General features: G+C 44.4%; 1 protein-coding gene across 4 annotated transcripts in view; it reads right to left on the reverse strand.

The window, feature by feature from the left end:
- Window positions 1-654: 654 nt before the first annotated feature.
- The window catches only part of LOC135366924 (polypeptide N-acetylgalactosaminyltransferase 5-like), a 110900-nt gene continuing 91604 nt past the window's right edge, over window positions 655-19950 (reverse strand). For all 4 annotated transcript variants that reach the window (XM_064599917.1, XM_064599916.1, XM_064599919.1 and 1 more), the window contains 11 exons: window positions 11270-11955; window positions 8396-8564; window positions 7439-7605; window positions 7297-7352; window positions 6329-6480; window positions 5802-5972; window positions 5261-5378; window positions 4959-5139; window positions 4316-4455; window positions 3854-4087; window positions 655-2387 (listed from right to left, as the gene is read on the reverse strand). In XM_064599917.1, the coding sequence (XP_064455987.1) occupies window positions 2241-2387; window positions 3854-4087; window positions 4316-4455; window positions 4959-5139; window positions 5261-5378; window positions 5802-5972; window positions 6329-6480; window positions 7297-7352; window positions 7439-7605; window positions 8396-8564; window positions 11270-11480 (1746 nt within the window). In that variant the 5' untranslated portion in view covers window positions 11481-11955 and the 3' untranslated portion in view covers window positions 655-2240. The remainder of the gene's footprint in view (window positions 2388-3853; window positions 4088-4315; window positions 4456-4958; window positions 5140-5260; window positions 5379-5801; window positions 5973-6328; window positions 6481-7296; window positions 7353-7438; window positions 7606-8395; window positions 8565-11269; window positions 11956-19950) is intronic.

Consider the following 19950-nt stretch of genomic DNA (forward strand, 5'->3'; position numbering starts at 1 on the left):
GGGTGTAATTTTTTGGGTAAAACGTCCTTCTCGGATTTTTTTGGTTTGAAAGATTGGGTGCAATTTTGAAATCTGAAATTCAGGGTAAAATCGGGTGCTACCGATCGATAGAATCTGATGTTATCAGGTTACTTTTTTCTTTCTGTCCAGCAAGCGGCACATGGTTAGAAGTGCACACATCTGTCAAACACACATTCTTTGCAATTTATAGTCACAAACATCACATGATGTAACATTAAATATGCCTTGCATAGTATATATCGTTGCATTCAGATATTTTCATTAGACATGTGCCCAGGTTGCTACTAAATCGTGTATGTGATACGTTGGAATTGGTCCAAAACTGATTTGGGGGCACAATCAGGCAGAATCGCGTTTAACCCGAAAAAGTCAGACTCTAGTTATATGCCAACACCATACTTCTGGCACCACACAAACAGCAGCATGTCGACGATTTGGAGATTTTGTACATCTAAATACCGTAGAATATCACAATCTGTTATAGCATGAGCCAATACATTTACGAAGATACCTAGAGCCTTCTGGTGGAGCATTGCGTCGTTATCAATTTCATTATCTTAGTTTTTAAATATGTTCACTGTCCTAAGAACATCATTTTAGCAATCAAATTTTTATGTAAACAAGATGGCAATATCCTGGAAAAAGAAAACAGTTTATTCCTCAACATTTTCATGTGATGCCCTCTTGTACAAATCAACTAGCAATGGTGTCTCCATTCAGAAGGGAATCATGGGCCAAGGAGACAACAGCAAAGCACTGTGTCTACTGAACGCCAAAATGCAGTACATATATTGATATATTCATAAGTTACAAATTACATCCAAATAAATGCATTGCTCGTAAACTAATACCTTTCTCGAGACAGTAGCTTTAAATGAATTTCTTTATAAATCCAGGTAGGGAGCCAATACTCTGTTGGAAGGAACTCGTACTGAAAGACCATGTAAGACAGAGGGGTACAGCAAACCAGGAAGATCGGCTAAGCGTCGGTAAAGCTCCGGAAGCCTCAAAAGCTGTTATCTGCCCCTCTCAGTAGCAGCAAGATCCAAAAAGCAATATCATAAAAGATGTGCTAAAAAAAGAAAGACACCAGCATGAGAAAGCTGCAGGATGGCTATGGTGACGTGTTAGTGCAACAGAAAAATAACGTTTCACCACAACAGCCTAGTCATGGTAAACTAAATCAATGCACCCTGTTGACATTATAACAGAAGCACCATTCAATACAATTCTTTTTAAAAATTACCCGTTCACAGAATGGGACCTATTAGTTACTCAGGAACCTCATACCGGACCACACAGCACAAACAAGCATAGACATACAGTACTGAATTGGAACCTTTAAAGTTTGTTGCAAACTGGCTGACGCTAGTTTTTACTGCTAGTACTATGTATTGCAGAGTGCTGGTTATAATGCAAATACAATCTGGTACAGAATTTCAACAGGCAAAACATAAAGGGAAGGATGGCATGTCGAAGCAGCTGCTCCCTCTACATATCGAAGGAAATTTATGTGCGCATTTCCATATTCCATTACAGTATAAGCAACGAAACAAGGTCTCTTTCTCCCTCTCTCTCATTTTCTTTTTTACAAAAATACCACGCTACTTCTACCTTCATGTTCATAACAAAGGAATTCCCTTTACCATCTACTTCAGGAAAAGCACAGACAACCTTAACAATAGAATGTAACATTGTGCCATGTTCAACACGGGATACCAGAAGGGCAAACACCTTGCAGCCGAGTCCAAAAAAATAAAACAAAATTTTGGGACCACAACTGGTATATAGATGTCCCAAAATTTCAAACACGGTGGAACACTAATACGTCCTGCTTGTTATGCACCTCCACAGCACTGTGGTACTTCGGTTGCCACTGCGTAATAAAGTTGTCCTGCCCTCTGTAGGTCATACATGAAGCCATTCACCTCCTTCATGTCTTTTTGCACATTGACACAATCGTGCAGACAGGAGGGCAACGAGAGAGAAAAAAATCACGTAGGGATTGTTCCGAGCAGAATTCTCTCCCTCCTTTGCTGCGTCAATCACAAGCCAGTGTATGGGCACACTGGCATCATCACTGCTTCCAGGACGCTTGCAAACATGTGTATTCTTGGAATGTCTTCTGGACATATAATATCCCTTTCTATCATCGAGGAATGCATATCCGTCTTGCTCAAGCTGTAGTCATGCGGAGGAAGTTTGTTCTTCAGCTTCCTCTAGGTGGCCTGCCATTTGAACTTCCCCTGCATCACCCAGCGTTGCGAAGATCTACCGTCACACTCACGAAGCACCGGAAGAGTCATGTCGTGGGGTTCTGGCTTGTCCAGGCACCTGGCAGTGTTCACGTGCTTGAATGTCTGCTCCTTGGGTTCGAATGAAATAGAAGGAGTCGGTGAATAGTGCGTGTTCAGCCGATGGTTGGCTATAAAAGTTATAATTAATGTGCGCGAGTAGAAAAATATCTCTAGTTACAAGGTCAGTACCATGTTGAGGCCGCACAGCTGCTCATAATTATGTACCCTCGTGATTTCGGGTTTTATTTTCTAGGAGTTGAACGGCAGCGTAAAATCAGGCGGGAAATGAGATTTTTTTTTCAGTTCAATTCGCAGTGCTTAGCGTTCTCCAGTTCCCAACCTGGTGGCTGAATTTAAAATACAATTCCTAACCTATGTTAAAATCACATATCATCAAATCACTATGTTAAAATCTCTGGATGAAGCCTACCTTATAATTTGCATTACACATATATCTTGATAGTAGGGTGGCATTGTATCAAGCTGCCTTGATAAGGAATGAGGGCCTTGTCCCCCAACCCACCAATCAAAGAAAGTCTTAAGGGAGTACAGAGTGCCATCCAAAACATTTTCACATTAAGACATCTGATGAAAGTGTGTGTGTCATTTTACCGAATAGCGCGAAAGGTTTTGATGTGTGCAATTTGTTTCTCAGTAAAAAAACTCACATAAACATGGCTCCGCACGTTCTCTCTTAACTCACCACTCTGGGTGTAACGAGGAGGACAAGTATGATGCCACGTTACCGATGACATTACAGGGCCAACTCGTTCTGGTTCGCTGGTCAGTGGGGGTCAGCGCTCTGTCCCTTTGCCGCCGTAAACCAGTTTTGCCAGTTCCCCCAGAAAATTGGGGCCGAATCGTGACCGAGCCAGGAGCAATGCTTTTTCAGAACCCCGAACAGCCTAGTAGCAGACAACATTTCTCTGGACCAATCAGCGAGCATGGCCCATGTAGCATCAGCGCGAGGTCCCAGGCAGATCACAGGCTGGTACTGCTTTCCACCGCCGTTGTGCATGGTCGCTTTTTGCGATTAATTTTAAATTAAATATTTGCGATAATTATGGTTCTATGGGTTGAATTAACTCTTATTGTGCATCTTACAGGCCTGCTTAGCAGTTTTGTGCAAAGAAAACTGGGTGTTAAAAATGACTTCTGTGCAACTTTCTTTAATATTTGCTGCGAGATCGACCTATGGGGGGGCCGACACAGTCACCTTTCTAGTGTGGATAACACATGGGTCGATGTTCGGAATTGATACTCCTTTTCCGCAATTCTAGTATATATTCACCGGAAGATCCCTTCGGTTCCCCAATGCTCCACCTACTGCAGTAAGCGCTGAACAAACATGTAAGAGCAGACGACGCGTCCACACAATAGTAGTTCGTTTCTCCGCAGCATGCCGACACTGTTCGATCTCGGGGCGAATAGCATACTAGCATTGCTAACACAGCACCACATGAAATCCAGAATGTGCCACAATTAATTCCACAATTGCTACATCTGAAATGATGTTAATTGCCTCAAATCCTTACCTCCTTATCATAAATCCAAAGCTGATTGCCACCCATCCCGTGACACCTGATCAACTTGACTGGCCCCCGTGGACTAGCAGCGTCTAAGCAGTTGTCGTCTGACATGATCTGCTGCCGCTTGGTGTAGGCAAATACTTGATTTCCACCTTGGCCGTGGCAAGCACCCATAGCCACGTTTTCTCCACCCTTCCTTGAGAAGGTGTCAAGACAATGGGCAGTTTCTGCATTCTTTATCTAGTAATAATAACAAATGATTGTATAGTTTTGTGTTCCCACACAGAGTTCAAGAGTAGTACAGTCAAGAATTAGTCTCTTAGCGATTTAGAGAAAGCTAATAACTGCACGTCAACGATACAGACTGGCATTTTAAAAAATGTTGAAAATAATAAGTAACCTGTAATAATGTAATTTTTAAAAATGTGCTTCTGACCAATGATTATACAGTACAGTAACGTCACTTACATCCCCCAGGTAATAGTAGTCCAAGGGCATGTGTGACTCTGGGTAGACATTTTCAAGATACCACCTGAAGCTGTTGCACTTGAGATTAGTACGAAGCTGCTTTCTTTGCGTCAGGTCTCCTTTATCTGATGCTTGGGCAGCTGGAATGTGACATTTCACCAAACACATTTACTGCCAAATTCAAATATATGTGCCAGTCAGTATTAAAGTCACTCAAAAAGTAGTCAAGCAGAAGATCAATCGTATAAAAGCAACTGCAGGTTTCAGTTTGTGTTCATTCTGTTACCATATGAGCACGTGTCTATGCTTCCTTATCTGAACGATTAACTGCATTTTTAGAATGCTAGCTACACATGATATGTTATACTGGCTACAGCAACACATAGCTGCAAACATTTTTAGAGACATGAACAAAGCACAATGAAGAGCACAATGAGAGACATGGAAAAACTACAGCCATACCAGGTACTGCCAACTGCACGAACTACCTGCCTTAACACCAACAGTGCACAGTCTGGTTTGAGCTTGATTTGGAATTTTCTGGTGGAAAGATATCTGATGCACAGTCTGGTAGAGCTGACTAGTTCATGAAGACTCCTCATGTGCTACAGCACTTTGCATGAGCTAATGTCTTGCTTCTCACCAGGATTGATGGCAAAGTAGAACTGCTTCCATTCATCAAGCCAGACTTCAGCCAGGCGAGCATTGTTATGGTTGACGATTTTGCTTGTTCCGCCGGGGAACGTATAAGGAGTAGATTTTCTAAACACGTGACCCACGTGGGAGCATGTCACAATTTCCAGTTGGCCTCCACACATCCAAATCTGCAAGGTTAGATTAAATGGTTTGCATAATCTTATAGGTCCCGCATCAGGTATGTTGACAGTAAAATATAGTTGCAAACCGCCGGATGATAGGAGTCAGACAGGATACACATCCGCATACCCTGAATGATAATTCGAGGTTCTCTCCGCCCCAAATGTCCATCCCTTCGTCGTACTTCCCCAGTTCGTTGAAGTAGTCCTTGTCAATGCAAAACAGTCCACCAGCCATTGTAGGCGTCCTAAAGAGGGTCACACGAAGCAATTTGAAGTAAATACGATATCGAAAGGGAACAGAACACAGGACAGTATCGTGGAAGTGAACTGGCTCCAGATCTTAAAAATTCACAAACAAAAAAAATCACACCATAAAAATTATTATCACTACAGAAGGAGAAACCTTGATTTGGTTACAATAACCCCGCACCTTTTTTTGGTCAACACTGTAAAAGTGTACAAAAACCTGAAGCCCATCTGTATGCAAAATACAATGCGCACTGTAAATTACTGTACTTGCCCATGGAGTTGTGCACGGCTATAGTTAACAGACAAGTGTGATACAGTAGCAATGCTGGAAGCTTCTAATGGACATAGAAGTTACAATGCGGTTGCAAGTATAAAGGGTGCATGATAATGCATTAAAAACATATGAAGGGGTAACAAACCTGACAGGCTGTGTCCTGTCCCCTCCCCTCCTATCCAGTTCCCTTTGAGGAACTCTGTACCACCGGAAGTTCAGCTTCCAGTTGAAGCCTCCCCATGTCATATCCGAGGCAGGAATGTACTCAAACGTTTCATCGCTTATAACGTCAATCACAGGACACACAACACGTGTCCTGAAAGAGAGAGACAGAACGGTCAGCAGCGTAAAAGGCAAGACGACAATTAGCAGTGCTAGTAAAATTTGCGCTGGAAGATCAGAATGACATGATTTCTCCTCGCAGAATAAAACACGCCGTTACGAATGGAGCTGGATTAATTTGTTGCGCTGATTGCGATTTAAGAGCGAAGGAAACCGCAATTTAAGTTTTCCCTCTTTTCCACTTCTGAAGGGGTGTGGTGCAGATAGGAGAATATAGTTAGGATAATAAAAAGGACACTAGTCTACCATTACAGTTTGCAGCAACAAAACTGCCACAGACACTGAGTAAAGGCAGTTGTCAATACCATAGTATTTGCTTCCAGTTATTACCTGTCCTCTGCAATGCGTGCCAAGAGGGGCTCTAGCCACCCTTCTGTGCATTCACAGTGAGCGTCCAGAAATGTTATCACTTGTCCCTTGACGGCTTCAGCACCGATTAGACGAGCACGGATCAAGCCGGACCGCTTACCAGTGCGCATCACCTGCACAAAAAATAGTTTCAAAAATTCATACGCTGTAAACCACTCTGCTTAAAGGGTTAGAAAATCAACTAAAAGGGTAGCTGACAGACCACACTGGTTAAGCTTTCAAGCTTTAATGAGATACTGAGAAATGTTGTCAGGTTACATCTGTGCTCTTCCTCAAGAATGTTTTACAGGATGTTTTCTTATCAGCACAAACTAGGGATTCTAGGCATTTTCGTGCCTCTCCTCATGCCAGTACAGATGCAGATGATGTAAAAGAGTGTAAAGCAACCTTCACTTTAGACTTGGAAAAGTCAGTCCATGAATAAGGCGTGTTAGCAGGGAAATGTGAGCTCTTATCGTAACACAGGCAATTGTTGCTTGCGGACCAACTTCCAAGCGCTTTGCCTCCTCAACATGTAGACAGGCGATTTGTGTAATCCCTACAGAAAGGCTCAATATCCATCTTGAGACAAACCTAGAAAGCACCCTATTTCAGTCAGCAAAAACTCATTAAATGCAGATGTCAAAAGATGACAAAGAGCTTGTTAAGACAAAGTTGTTAAAGGCGGTGCTAAATGAAGCTGTTCAGGCGCTGCTATCTGCAGATTTGGCATTTTTTTCTGTTTGAGTGATCAAATAGTTCTATAGATCATCGTAAGCTGAACAGGATATATATATATATATATATTTTTGCCCCTCATTATATACATATATGTATATATATATATAGCCCCCCCCCACACACACACACACACAAACGTTCTTGATAAAAAAAGAAAACGACACAGCAACTTTCCTATGGCTATATCGAAGAACACAAGATCTACTTACATGAACAGGAACTTCTAGCTTAGATACATAGTCTTCTAGCTGTTTCCCAAGATGCTCTGGCAACAGAACAATATCAAATGGCAAACGTCAGACAACTTTACCAAGATGGCTGCCATCGGAACTGAAATTTCTGATCCCTTACCCCTGTCGCTAGCGTCATCCACAAGAATGATTTCCTCTAGCAAAGCCCTTGGTGCTGTTCTCATGACACTGTGCACTGTCCGTAATAACGTCGACCAGGCTTCATTGTGGAAAACTATCACAATCGACGTGGTTGGAAGCTTTTCTGGGTACACTTTATCTTTACACCTGTAGGGTGAATTAAAAGGGTCATGCTGAAAAACCAAAATATATACAAGAAACAAGTCCTCAACCAAAAGCAAAATTTCTTACTGAAGAAAATTAGCAGAATGCTCCTTTCGATTTGAGCAGAGCCAAATTGTGCTACATGTACGCTGCATTTGGGGCTCTTGGTCATGCAACATTTGCTTCTACAAGCTGAGCAGCATGACAGAAGCGATAATTTATCACTACTGTCAGTGCTAGGTAGGGACAACTCTTGCTCGCTAGTCTATGGTGCGCCGACTGCGACCACGAGAGCTCAGTCTGACATTTTTTTCTCTTTGGTTCAGTTGGATAATGTCTATGTTGAAAATAAACACATGCGACAAAACACTCGTCCTCCTTCTCACAGAATGTGTTTTTGTAAGGATATATGTGGAGTGATACCACTTTTCATAGAATATTCACATTTATCTAAATTTATCTACATGAAATTGAGCATTAAAAGCTGGACAGGTTGGTTTAAAAGAGTGTTTTAAATGCCGTGCTAGGAAACACGGTGAAGAGACGAGACGCACGCGACGGCACTGACATTATCTAAATTTCTAATCTAAATCTAATCTATGCTCTATTAGTTAAATATATAAAAATATAGGCATTTTATATATATTCGAGAGCAAGTTGTATATTATATATAATACTTTAGAACTTGAGAATATTCTTGTGTTTCTGAAATAATGTCAACAATAACCGGCAAGTGAATAATATGAAATGAAGCAAAAATTCCTGAAGCCAAGCATCGCTAGTGCACACTCACTTGGCTAGCCTGACGTCTGATAGAGATCTGTTGAGTGCAATCCTATCGCTGGCCAAGAGGTTAAACTGATTCAGCTTGAATTTTTCCTTCTTCAGGGCTTCCTCCTCCTTGCCTATGACTACAGCGCGACCACCTTCCCCGGGTAAGTGTGAAGGATTTGTGTTCAGCTCTGAAAGAAAATTTCAGCACATGTTTCAGAACAGCAGGCAACACAACATCTGATACACTTATGGAAGGCTGTAGATAACGATGGTGTATACATGGTAAGTGAATGCAAAACAACTTCGTGCCCGGATAAATTGTGATGTCACGAAAGAAATGCAGGGACATTTCAAGACGATGTTTTGTTGTTTAAAAAAAGACCCGAAGAAAAAAATCGTGAGAGTTGTCAAAAATCCTTGACACAATTTGAGCCTTGGCACAATCCTTGCACAGAACGAGAACAAAGAAGCCTTCATAGGAAAGTATGAAAGCCAATGAATACCGCATCTTCGTGTGCGTAACGTTTACCTAACGCACGTTTACGCGTAAACGCGGGTTTAAACGCGTGCGTTACGCACGCGTTTAAAGTGTGACGAAGTCCCGAACGAGGCATTCCCTCCGGGAGCCCCGGCATTAGCGGTGGCCAGCGTCTTCGAGGCTAGACATTCGAAAGCCATAAAAAGATTCGGCAGCGGTATTTCGCTCGACTCCATCAGATCTACGTGTGAAGAATGCATTCTACGGTGTAGCGTTCGCAAATCGATCACGAAAGTAAGTCTGCACGGAACTGTAATCCATTACCGCCTTCCCAAAGCGTGGACCTAAGCAAACGCGAGGGAGTGGCTTCACTATCGCACCCAATTACAACAGCGCCGAAACATTGCGTTAAAGGTTTCGAGGAGAGAATTATGGCTCGGTTACTTCTCCGGCGTACACTGCGGCGGTGCAGTGAAAGCACGCTTTACAGGAGATACCACGGACGGACGCTTTGTCCGCCATCACTGCATATCTGTAAAATGCGTTCTGCACGACAATGCAGAACACTTTATTATATTCGCGAAATGGTTCCCACTTAGTTTGGGGCAGGAACCAATGAGGTCGCTCCACGGGCAGTAGGGAAGAGAGGGAACTTGGGAGCTGCGCAGACAGCTGACCTACTTGTATAGCGTATTGGCTGTGATAGTGTGCCGCATCACTCAACGTCGCGACAAATAGTGCACCGACATGGAAATTATTTGCGCTATACGCCGCACCTGATGCTGCTGCAGTATATACTTTCCAAGGCGGATTAACTCTGTTAGGACAGACCACAGAGATATTATAGGAAGATAGACGGGATAGACTGACTACATTTCATGCCGTTCTTAGTCTGAACGCTTTCTGACTGAACACTTTCATTTCCCTGTATGAGAAATGTAAAACAAACAAACAAACAAACAAACAAACAAACAAACAAACAAACAAACAGAGACAGACAGACAGACACGGGTACAGGTAACTGCTATAGGGACTGTGCGACAAACTGGTGGCGCCGCGATGCGGCCTCCGGAGAAAGTACCTTGCGTGATAGCCGCCGCGTAGCCAGCTTTGTTTGCATGTGAAGTGCGGGCATCTTTTTTTGCCACAGCATCGCTAACTGTGCCAGTACCTAAAAGAACTCTTCATTAGCTTCATGCTTCATTTCTCGTGGTTTCTACGCTTCCAATACCACCGAGGTCACTAGACTCGCAGCGAATAGCGTTTGTGACGCGCGTTCGGCCATTGCATGAGGTGTGCACAACATGAGCGAATATATTCTATTTCTTTTGTTCTAGTTTCAATGAAACTGAATGAGGACCTGCAAAATGATCAATGATTTACAGTTGCCACTTTCGTGACGGTGAAACGCCGCTGGATACTGTATCACCGTCAAATACACCGACCAAACGGCAACCTATTTCGAGATAATGATTGAGGTGTTTCATCGCCAGTGCCCAGAGCCGATATTGCTCCCGGTATGACGAGTCTCACAGTGAGAACAGAAGTTCTACGTTGTCCAAAAGGTTTAGTATTTACGCACCGACCATTTCACAGCTGTCGTGGCGCAAGCCTACGGCGGTAGCCGAGGTAAAAACTAAACATGATATTGCAAATGGCTGGAGTCAGAGGAATACAAGTATATAGCCTTCGCTAGCAAGCCAGGATTTTGTGAGGGGTCAAATAACCATCCCCTCGACGTATCACTTACAGGTGTTTTGACCGGACAGGCGCGAGTGGCCGTTCTCCTTCCGTACTGTTAGATGCATTATAAATACGGTGGTTGCTTCTGTGCAGTTTGTCTCCATTCTCTTCGTTCGCGCCCCAGAAAGGTTCCACATTATTTGCACTTCGAAAATTAGCCCTTCTAATTACGGCGGTCGCCACGCAAGCTACGGTTCCACTTGAGAATGCATAGAACGGGCGGCGTGGTATCACGTCGGATACGTCCAAGACCGCCACTGCCGGCGCTGTCGCGACGGAGCAGCGCGCCCCCTTTAGGTGTCGCACGGTCCCTATAGCCTTCCCTGCAAGAACATGGCGAAGGAAGTCGCCCTGACGCGCGTCATGCAGCCGAATATTTATCGGGTCCCCCCCCCATTTTTAGAGTGTGGGCTATGCACGGGGGAAAACGTTATATAATGAATCTGTCGTTATACCCGAATAACTTAATCGTTATACCCGGACAGTACGAACGCTATTTTCAAACCGCCGTTCACATTCGTCTCGTGACTATATGTAACAACTTAATTCGGCGATAACGGTGCATATAGATCAGTCATTATCGCCACGTCAAACACACGGCAAAAACTACGTTATTCCTTACATTTCTTACACATAAATTCTCGTACAGCACGTAAAACGCAATGCACTTACCAGCGGGTACCCAGCTCCTGAACTTCCCGCGGGGCGACCTGAGCCCTTTGGCCGACGGGATACCTTCCACAGACTGCGTCTTGGTCGAACAGTTCGTTCCAATGCATTCCGTGTAATACATAAGCAACAGTCCAGCCACTACGAACCACACTAGGGAAGTCGTCAGCACAACTTTGCAAGTGTGCATGCGAAGCACTCGCATCCTCAACATGGTTCCGGTCAACTCGCACAGCACCTAATTCACACGCACTTTCTTGTTTTTATGTCCTACACAAAGACACCGCACTTGTGCTACCACTCTTTGTGTTTGTCAAATGCCTCGAAGGAAGCTCAGCCTTGTTATCATTTCAAAAATGTTTTAAAAAATATAAGAAATAGAACGGGACACATAAAAAAAAATACGACGTCCGCCTAACAGGTACTTAGTGAGTAACGAGAGAAACAATTATAACGAGAAATAAAAATAGTGTCTAAATTAATTGATTCGAACCGAGCGTGATTTAAGCAGACGGGTCATAAGAAACAAAGGTCCCCCGTCTTGCAGGAGTCATGGTAGTCGGCGACGACCGAATGGGAGTGGAGGCGCCGATGTCGACACATTTGGTCCTTCTGAGTGTGGTGTCAACATGCGAAAGATTGCACGGCGGGCTCACTTGGGTCCTGTGCAGGCAGTGCACTCAGGCATCCTGAAAGGACAAGAACACGTGTCATTTTCTGTTTCTTTGGATGGCCAATCATTTGTCAATGGACAATTTCCATGTTCGCATCGCCCCTAGCGGCGGAATGTCGTACGTCGTGTTTCCATGCCAGTAACCATCGCGACCCGGCGGCAAACTTAAAAAGAGAAGACAGGAAAAGAGAAGAAAAAAAAAAGTAAAAGAGCATTACGGGATTGAGTACAAAGCATCGTCAAGTACCGGATTCAAACGTCCACATATCCTCGAAGCAGATTATTTTACCCCATCTAACATGGCGGCAGCGTGCAGGAGGTTGCGCATGCGCGTACACATACTCGGACAAGGTCCGTTCCACTAGGGATCCCGCCGAGTTTATGTCAATCGCAAACTGCGTGTCTCACATTATATATTCTTCGAAGTATTGTTTGTCTGTGATACGCGGAGGTATCTTTTTTTTAGTGATGTCACAGGGCGCTCCATCTGACATGCGTCTGGCAACATTGTTCATTGAAGGTCAATTTCCGTCTCTTTCACCACAGCTTCTGGCAGTTTTCCAACGTGAGGCGGAGGGCAGAGACGCGCGCTATTGCTAAGAGATAGAGCTCTCGATGACGTCACCTAATATTGGAGAAACCGAAACTACTATGTTTGCGAGTTCTCGCTGAATGTATTCATATTTCGCGTATTGAGGGTATAGAAGACGAAGTAAAATATAATTTCTTGACCCCGTTGTGGCACCTGGCAATTTCAACTCTCGTTTCTCGAGTTCAGCTCTCGAGAAGTACACAAAAGGTTCGCGAATGGAGAGCTCGCACCTAATGGTGACAGCAACCGTTCGTTCACGAAGCACACTTGATGAAGAATGCTACCGACGCCATAAAAGGAGACTAAATTAGCCCCGACGGAGACATATCACCGTCCCCCCTCGTCGTCTTCCTTTTTCTTTCTTTCTTTCTTTTGTTTGCTCCGTTTCGCTCCCTGGCGCCTTCCATGTTCTTTGTTCCGGAGATCCTTTTGTCCCACCAAACACAATTAGAAACGCAAACGGCGAATCCTCCGTTGGAAAGCACTAAGAACAATACTGCCATGGCAAAGCAAACTCGGAATAAAGCTGCTTTTGTAAAAAGTATGTGCACGGATCGGTAGACACAACACGTTCGGTGCAACTCTGCCAACGCAGTGTTTGACGAGTGTCCCTTTAGGTCTTTTAGCTCTTCCTCGTCTTGAGTGCTTGTTGCCTCGGAGGCGGTCGATTAGATGGCCAAATGTTAACCATATCTCTGTACGAGCCGATATGGCTGTCGCCGAAAGAAACAAGAAAGCGACAGTGGCATCGAAACCGCACCTCCTGACTGCTGGTCAAGCGCGTTATAACCATTACTCTACACTGACACGGCTTACCGACGCCATGCCATTCAACGAACAGAAAACGCACTCACTCTCTTCGCAATCTCTCCTACATGTTTCCTCGCACACACAACACGACACGAGCCAGCGGCATCTCGTGAACACCTGTTCTGGACTAGCTGGTGATGATCTGAATTCATGCAACCACAGCGCTAAGACCACAGGGACAGAGAAGAACAAGACAGGCGTTGTCCTTTCTTGTACGTTGTCCTCGTTTTTTTCTTTTTCTGTTTTTAGCGAGGGGACTGGGCAGGACCATGGGCAGGACTGATTAGACATAACTGGGGTTCAATGGCCAAACCATCATTACAACGGGATGCGCGCCTGCGACGCGGACGCTTCGCCCGACGAAGCGGGGTCACGTGGCGCGCGCGTTGTCATGTTGACGACGGTGCCCAGCGAGGCGCCCCAGGCGACTCTTTACTAACTAACTGGCGCACCAACAAAGCGCAGGAGAGTTCTCATTGGTCTCCGATGGGCACGTGTCGCACTCACAGTTTTAGCGCAGTTAGCATGCAGTTAGATGTAGTCAAACAAGGCACAGGTAACGTCACCTTGATATGTCTACCCGCTTCAGCGTTACGTTTGGCGTCGGTGCAAAAACCGGAGAAGCAGTGAATCTGGGGCTTCCAGTTCTTCCTAGACAATTATTTGCCCTCATGACGTATAGAGGACTCAAGAGGAAGAAGGAAAATACCACTTTTCTTTTTTTTTTAAACCGTACATCCTCATTACAGTGAAGAGTACCAGGGGCTGCATCCAACATTTATATGGAGCGTTCCTCCCACTATACTGTTCAGTTTAGTGTGTCAGCTGGAGCACGTGACACACGAGAGGAACCGACGTCAATACGGCAGCTCACTTAACTGCCGTCTCCCCGTTCGAAAACAGCAGCGCTCGACGTTATCACCGCCAGAGGGCAATATTGGAGAGAAAAGCTATCATCTCGGAAGCACCATAAAAGTGCCACCCGCGCGGAAGCTGGCGTTTAGATTTTCGACGCTTCACTAGGTGTATTTATGTATACGCATATTTGCTTTCACCCGTATTTTTATACTTGGCCACTTAACGTTCCGGAGATTTATTGGCCATCGTAAACTGGGGTATGCGAAATTGTTCGTCGATGATACAATAGGGGCAGAGGAAGAGCCCTGACGTATGGCGTCATACTTATAAGAGTTCCCCCGAGTGCTATTCCAAGTAGTGTTGTCTTATGTTCCCATCAGGGAAGAGATAACGATGGTGATTTCAAAGGAGAGCGTTTTGCGTTCAAACAGCGGAATCTGCTTCGGAGAGGGTTAATATATCTTCGGATATATTAGCTAACAAGTTAGTAGTTATCAGTTGATATACTTTCGGATAACGCTGTAAGAGAGTTTTAGACTGTTCAGAATAGAATGATGTAGAATATATAGTGCGTGAGCATAGGGGATTCAAAGCACATGCGCTATAATTGGGGGGAGGGGGGTCGGTTTTAAACGGAAAACACCGCCGGTATTTTTAATCATTCGGTTTTAACCGAAAAACACCGAATGCAAATGAATGTATGAAGAAAGATTAGGGGATTCATCGCTGCAATAAGCCTAAATGAGCTCTGCTTTTACGATTTAGGTACCACCACTTCGCTGTGGAGCAATAAAGTGTGTTCCTGTTGTGATGTCTCACAGGGGCAAATTTTTTACTGGTTTCAAGGCTGCGCTGAGACGCACAGTTTTGAAATTACGCTGCGACTTATATTCGCCGATAACTGCAGGGTAAACAACGTACACGCCAGAAAAATAACAGAAAAACACAGTTTTCATGAAAATAAACACCGAAAAACATGCGCCGAATCCGCCCTAAAATAAAAACCGAAAGCGCAGCGCCGCTATGGCTTACGATAAAAACTTGCAAAGGATAATATAAAAGAACTAATACTATAGACTTAATTCTATAAGAGAACTACCGTATTTTCCTGTGTATAACGCGCACCCCTAAAAACGGGCCGAATTTGAAAAAATGCTCAATGTATAACGCGCACCGCAATGGTGCTACAAGCTTCTGTGCTGCCACCAGTATACACAATAAACCAAAGCGGTGCATCATATATGCATATGCTATATTTGAAACACATTTAGTCAAATCCGTTAAACTCCGATGCAACAGCCGTCGCTGTCATAATATTCTTCAGTCTCCTCTCTGCTTTCCGTTTCGCGTCCCTTCTCAATCACGACATTCTTCCGAAATGAATTCAAGATTATTGACTGCTGAATAGCATCCTTAAGCAGCACCATTAACCGTTTATGAACTCCAGTGTCCTTTCGCCGGTTTCGTCAATTGACCCTAAGAGATGTGGGAGCAAACCACAGTCCACCCTGGAAGTGGATAGAATTTGTACGTCACCGACCCGAAAAGGAACTAATAGGGAAAACATCTCCGTGTATAACGCGTGCCGTCAGACAACGCGCAGGACGTCTTCAGAGCACTTTTTTATTGTATAATGCGCGTTATACGCCGGAAAATACGGTATATCCCAGAAACGACCTCGCAGTTCCTATAGAACTGAGTTACGCTTAATGGACGTTAAAAATGGCCGGCACTAATGGACACAGACGTCGTACCGCATAAGCAGAACTCCGGCCATAGCGCGTGTGGTCAGCCGGGGAACGTCGCCCGCATACACAGTCATCCATCAAGTTCGCTTCTGTCAAGTACAACGCCTACGTATCCGCCAGTTTGGGAGCACTGGGAGAGACAAGTGCAAACACATACACACACATAAACAGATCGATTCCCCTTGATCTGCATAATCTAACGCCTGTCCGGCATAGCACCGTCCCTTCAGCTTGGAAGAACGGCCGGAAGCGAAATTCCACGCACGATCGGAGACGGGGGGAAAGGACGCCTGCGTTGCGCTACTTTTCCCTGCGTCCTTCTTGCACATCGTATACCTAAATGGCGCAAATTTCCTCCCGGAGCATGCAGGCTGTCCGCGTGAAAGGGTGGCTGATTTGCGAATGAAAGGGGGGGGGGGGGGGCGTGACAGCTGTCGGACGCTCCGCGGCTGCCCAAGAGGTGCCGCTGAGTGGGGGGTGGTTCGAGTGGGATGTACGGGTGCGTGTGATTGCGTTGCGGGGCATGAGAGAGTCGTATAGAAGGGCTCCGTAACAGATGTCACGGGAACAATATTTTGCGCGGAACAGAAGAACGAACTTCGTGGGCATTGTTTCGTATAATGTGCCAAGGGCCAAAAAGGACGATACGGAGAGAATCTTACCTAAAAATTATACAGTTTTAGCAGGTTGTTGGTAACGTCAATGTGGGGATGTCGTGTACGAGGAACCAATCGACAGCACAGCCGGCACAGAATTTTAGTCGTTGCTTGAATGTGGTACCGTACACCGTACCTCTTACCGTACTTCTTATACTTCTTACACGAGACGTGGACAACAGAAGTAGGAGTATTAAGTAAAACGAGGATTTATTATGAATTACACTAGTTAAAAAGCGCTAAGGGAAATTTATATTCAGTCTACGTTGCTGCGGAGGCTCCGCCTTCGTCAGGACAAGAGTATTAATTGTAAGTAAAAGTATTAACTTAATACTTTTGTCCTGACGAAGGCGGAGCCTCCGCCGCAACGTCGACTGGATGTAAATGTACCTTAGCGCTTTTTAATTAACTAGCTTATTTCATAATAAATCCTCGTTTTACTTAATACTCCAACTTCTGTTGTCCACGTCTCGTTTACTTTGTTTATATGTAGATATATATTATATTATATATTAGTCGCTTAGGAACCAGGTGCACTGCCGTGACCATTAGGACCATTAGGAACAAAATGTCTCAAGTCTAGGGGACTAGAAAATGTAGCGACTCCCAAGATCAGTCGTTTCCCCCACACCTCCTTGTAGATACAGCACTTCTTATAGGACTACCCTAGCTCAAGTTGAGTAGCTATCACATATGCGGAAGACTCTTGAAGGGGCTATGTATGAACTCAAACATTGTTGCAAGTTATTATAACTGTATAACTTGCAATTCAAGCTCGAGGACGACGTCGAAGATCAAATGAAAGCATAACTGTTCTTACTCAACCAGACCAATGACACACTCGAAGAGAACCGCGACTTCTCCTTTCATACCCTTTTACTTTATACCTTTTCACTCCTTTCCGAGCCCACAAGTCACAATTCATTGTGCACCTGTCAGCTGTCACTGCGGTGACACGAGGACGCGTTCGAATCAAATCTATATAGCGCGCACAACTCCTTTCTGAGCTCTCCATAATGCGAACGTTCGACACGGAATTACTTCGGAAGACCTCGCGACAACACAGTGCCCCCGCAGAGATAGAGGACAGCAGACGTTGAAGCAGTGACGTCGAAGCGAGCGTCGGAACCAGATGTCTTCCTGCACTTTAGTCGCGATTCCGTTCACAATGGGGAGCACTCCTTTCAACCTTTTCTGCCAATAGCGAACGGAACAGAGTGGGAAGAAATAAAAAGTCGATTTCTTTCGGTCGTGTCCCTGGAAGCGGTATCTTCTCCCCATTGTACAGTATCGTCCTTCGTTAACAAGACGCAAAGGGAGGAGCAGTCGTGGTGACACCAGCGTCATTGTGAAGGAATCGGCGTAAATCAATACTGAATGCCCGCTTCCTATACCTCTCGGACATTTCTGTTCCAAATTCCTTTGATCTCGAGTCTCGAGCCAGCGTCCTCAGAAAGCTGCACCTGTTACGTATAGGGCTGTTGCGGCAAAGCCTGCACAGCGCCATTTCGGGCCCAAGCGGCCAAGGATGCAAAAGAAGGTAGTTTCATTCGCTGGTCTTGCATGCATGGTGATTCAAGCGGCGTGGCGCCAAGGAAAGCTATAAAACCTGTATGCGTACCTCGGCAGTTTTGGCTCTCGCCCACTCAAGTTCACTCGTGGGTAGTCGAATTAGCTGTGAAGTTACGTGATCAGAGGCTGGCTACACTTTCAACAGGGCCTCCTCGAGGTGTCTACGTATTGTGTCTTTGAGTGACTTGGATGCTTCAATAGGTAGCGGGAGACATTCGCTATGAATAGATTGTCAGATAGTATCAGCTAGTACCAGCTAATATCATCTAATCAGGTAGTCGGCTAATATCAGCTGACATCAGCTAAAATCAGTTAATCTAATCAAATCAGGTAGTCAGCAAATCAGCAAGTCAGCAAATATTAGCTAATTCGGCTAACATCAGGTAGCTCAGCTAATGTCAGCAAATTCAGCTAATATAAGCGAATATACACTAATCAGGTAGCCAGCTAATACGTATGTACGTATATGTAGTCAGATTAGCTATCAAGTCGCATGGTCAGAGGGTGGCTGCACTTTCAACGGGACCTCCTCGAGGCGGTTACACACTGTGTCCTCGTGTGACGTTTCAATATTTATACTGTATGCTATGAATTTATAGTCATCCTGTATCAGCTAATCAGGTAGTGAGCTAGTCCACCTAATATCAACTACATCAGCTAATATAAGCTAACATCAGCTAATATCTAATCAGGTAGTCAGCTAATATTAGGTAATCAAACTAATAACAGCTAACTCAGCTAATATCTAATCAGGTAGTCAGCTAATACTAGGTAATCCAACTAATAACAGCCACATCAGCTAATATCTAATCGGGTAGTCAACTAATATTAGCTAATTCAGCTACACCAGCTAATGTCAGATATCAGCTAGACCAGCTAATATAAGCTAGTCAGGTAGCCATCTAATAGGTATGAAACCGGGTATGTACACTTCCAACGGGACCTAGTCGAGGAGGATACTCATTGTGTCTTCGGGTGACGTGGATGCTTCAATACGTATCGGGAGTCAGATGCTACGAATAGGTAGTGAGCTAGCATCAACTAGTCAGGTAGTCCGCTAATACAGCTAATATCAGCTAATTCAGCTAATGTGAGGTAATATCAGCTATTTCAACTGACATCAGCTAGCATCAGCTAATGCAAGCTAATATATAATCAGGTAATCAGCTAATATAAGCTAATGACAGCGAATATCAGTACATCAGCTAATATCAGCTAATCTAAGCTAACTCAGCTAACGTCAGCTAATTTCAGCGAATTCATCTAATGTGAGGTAATATCCGCTATTTCAACCGACATCACCTAATGTAAGCTAATATCTAATCAGGTAGTCAGCTAATACAAGCTAATCCGGCTAATGTCAGCTAATATAAGCTAATGTCAGCTAATATTGGCTAACATCAGCTAATGTCAGCTAATATAAGCTAATCAGGTAGCCTGCTAATAGGTATGAATAGGTAGCTGAATTAGCTGAATAGGTAGCTGAAGTCACGTGATCAGAGGCCGGCTACATTTTCAACGAGACCTCATAGGGGCGGTTACGCATTCTGTCTTCGGGTGACGTGTCTTCGGGTGATGTTTCAATATGTATCGGGAGTCAGCTCCTGTGAATTGATGGTCATCTTGTATCAGCTAATCAAGGAGTGAGCCAATTCACCTTATCTCAGCCACATCAGCTAATATCTGATCAGGTAGCCAGCTAATATTAGCTAATTCAGTTAATATCAGCTAACTCAGTTAATATCAGCTAGTTCAGCTGACGTCAACTATCATCA

The sequence above is a fragment of the Ornithodoros turicata genome, chromosome 8, assembly GCF_037126465.1.
Source record: "Ornithodoros turicata isolate Travis chromosome 8, ASM3712646v1, whole genome shotgun sequence".
NCBI classification, from domain to species: Eukaryota; Metazoa; Arthropoda; class Arachnida; order Ixodida; family Argasidae; genus Ornithodoros; species Ornithodoros turicata.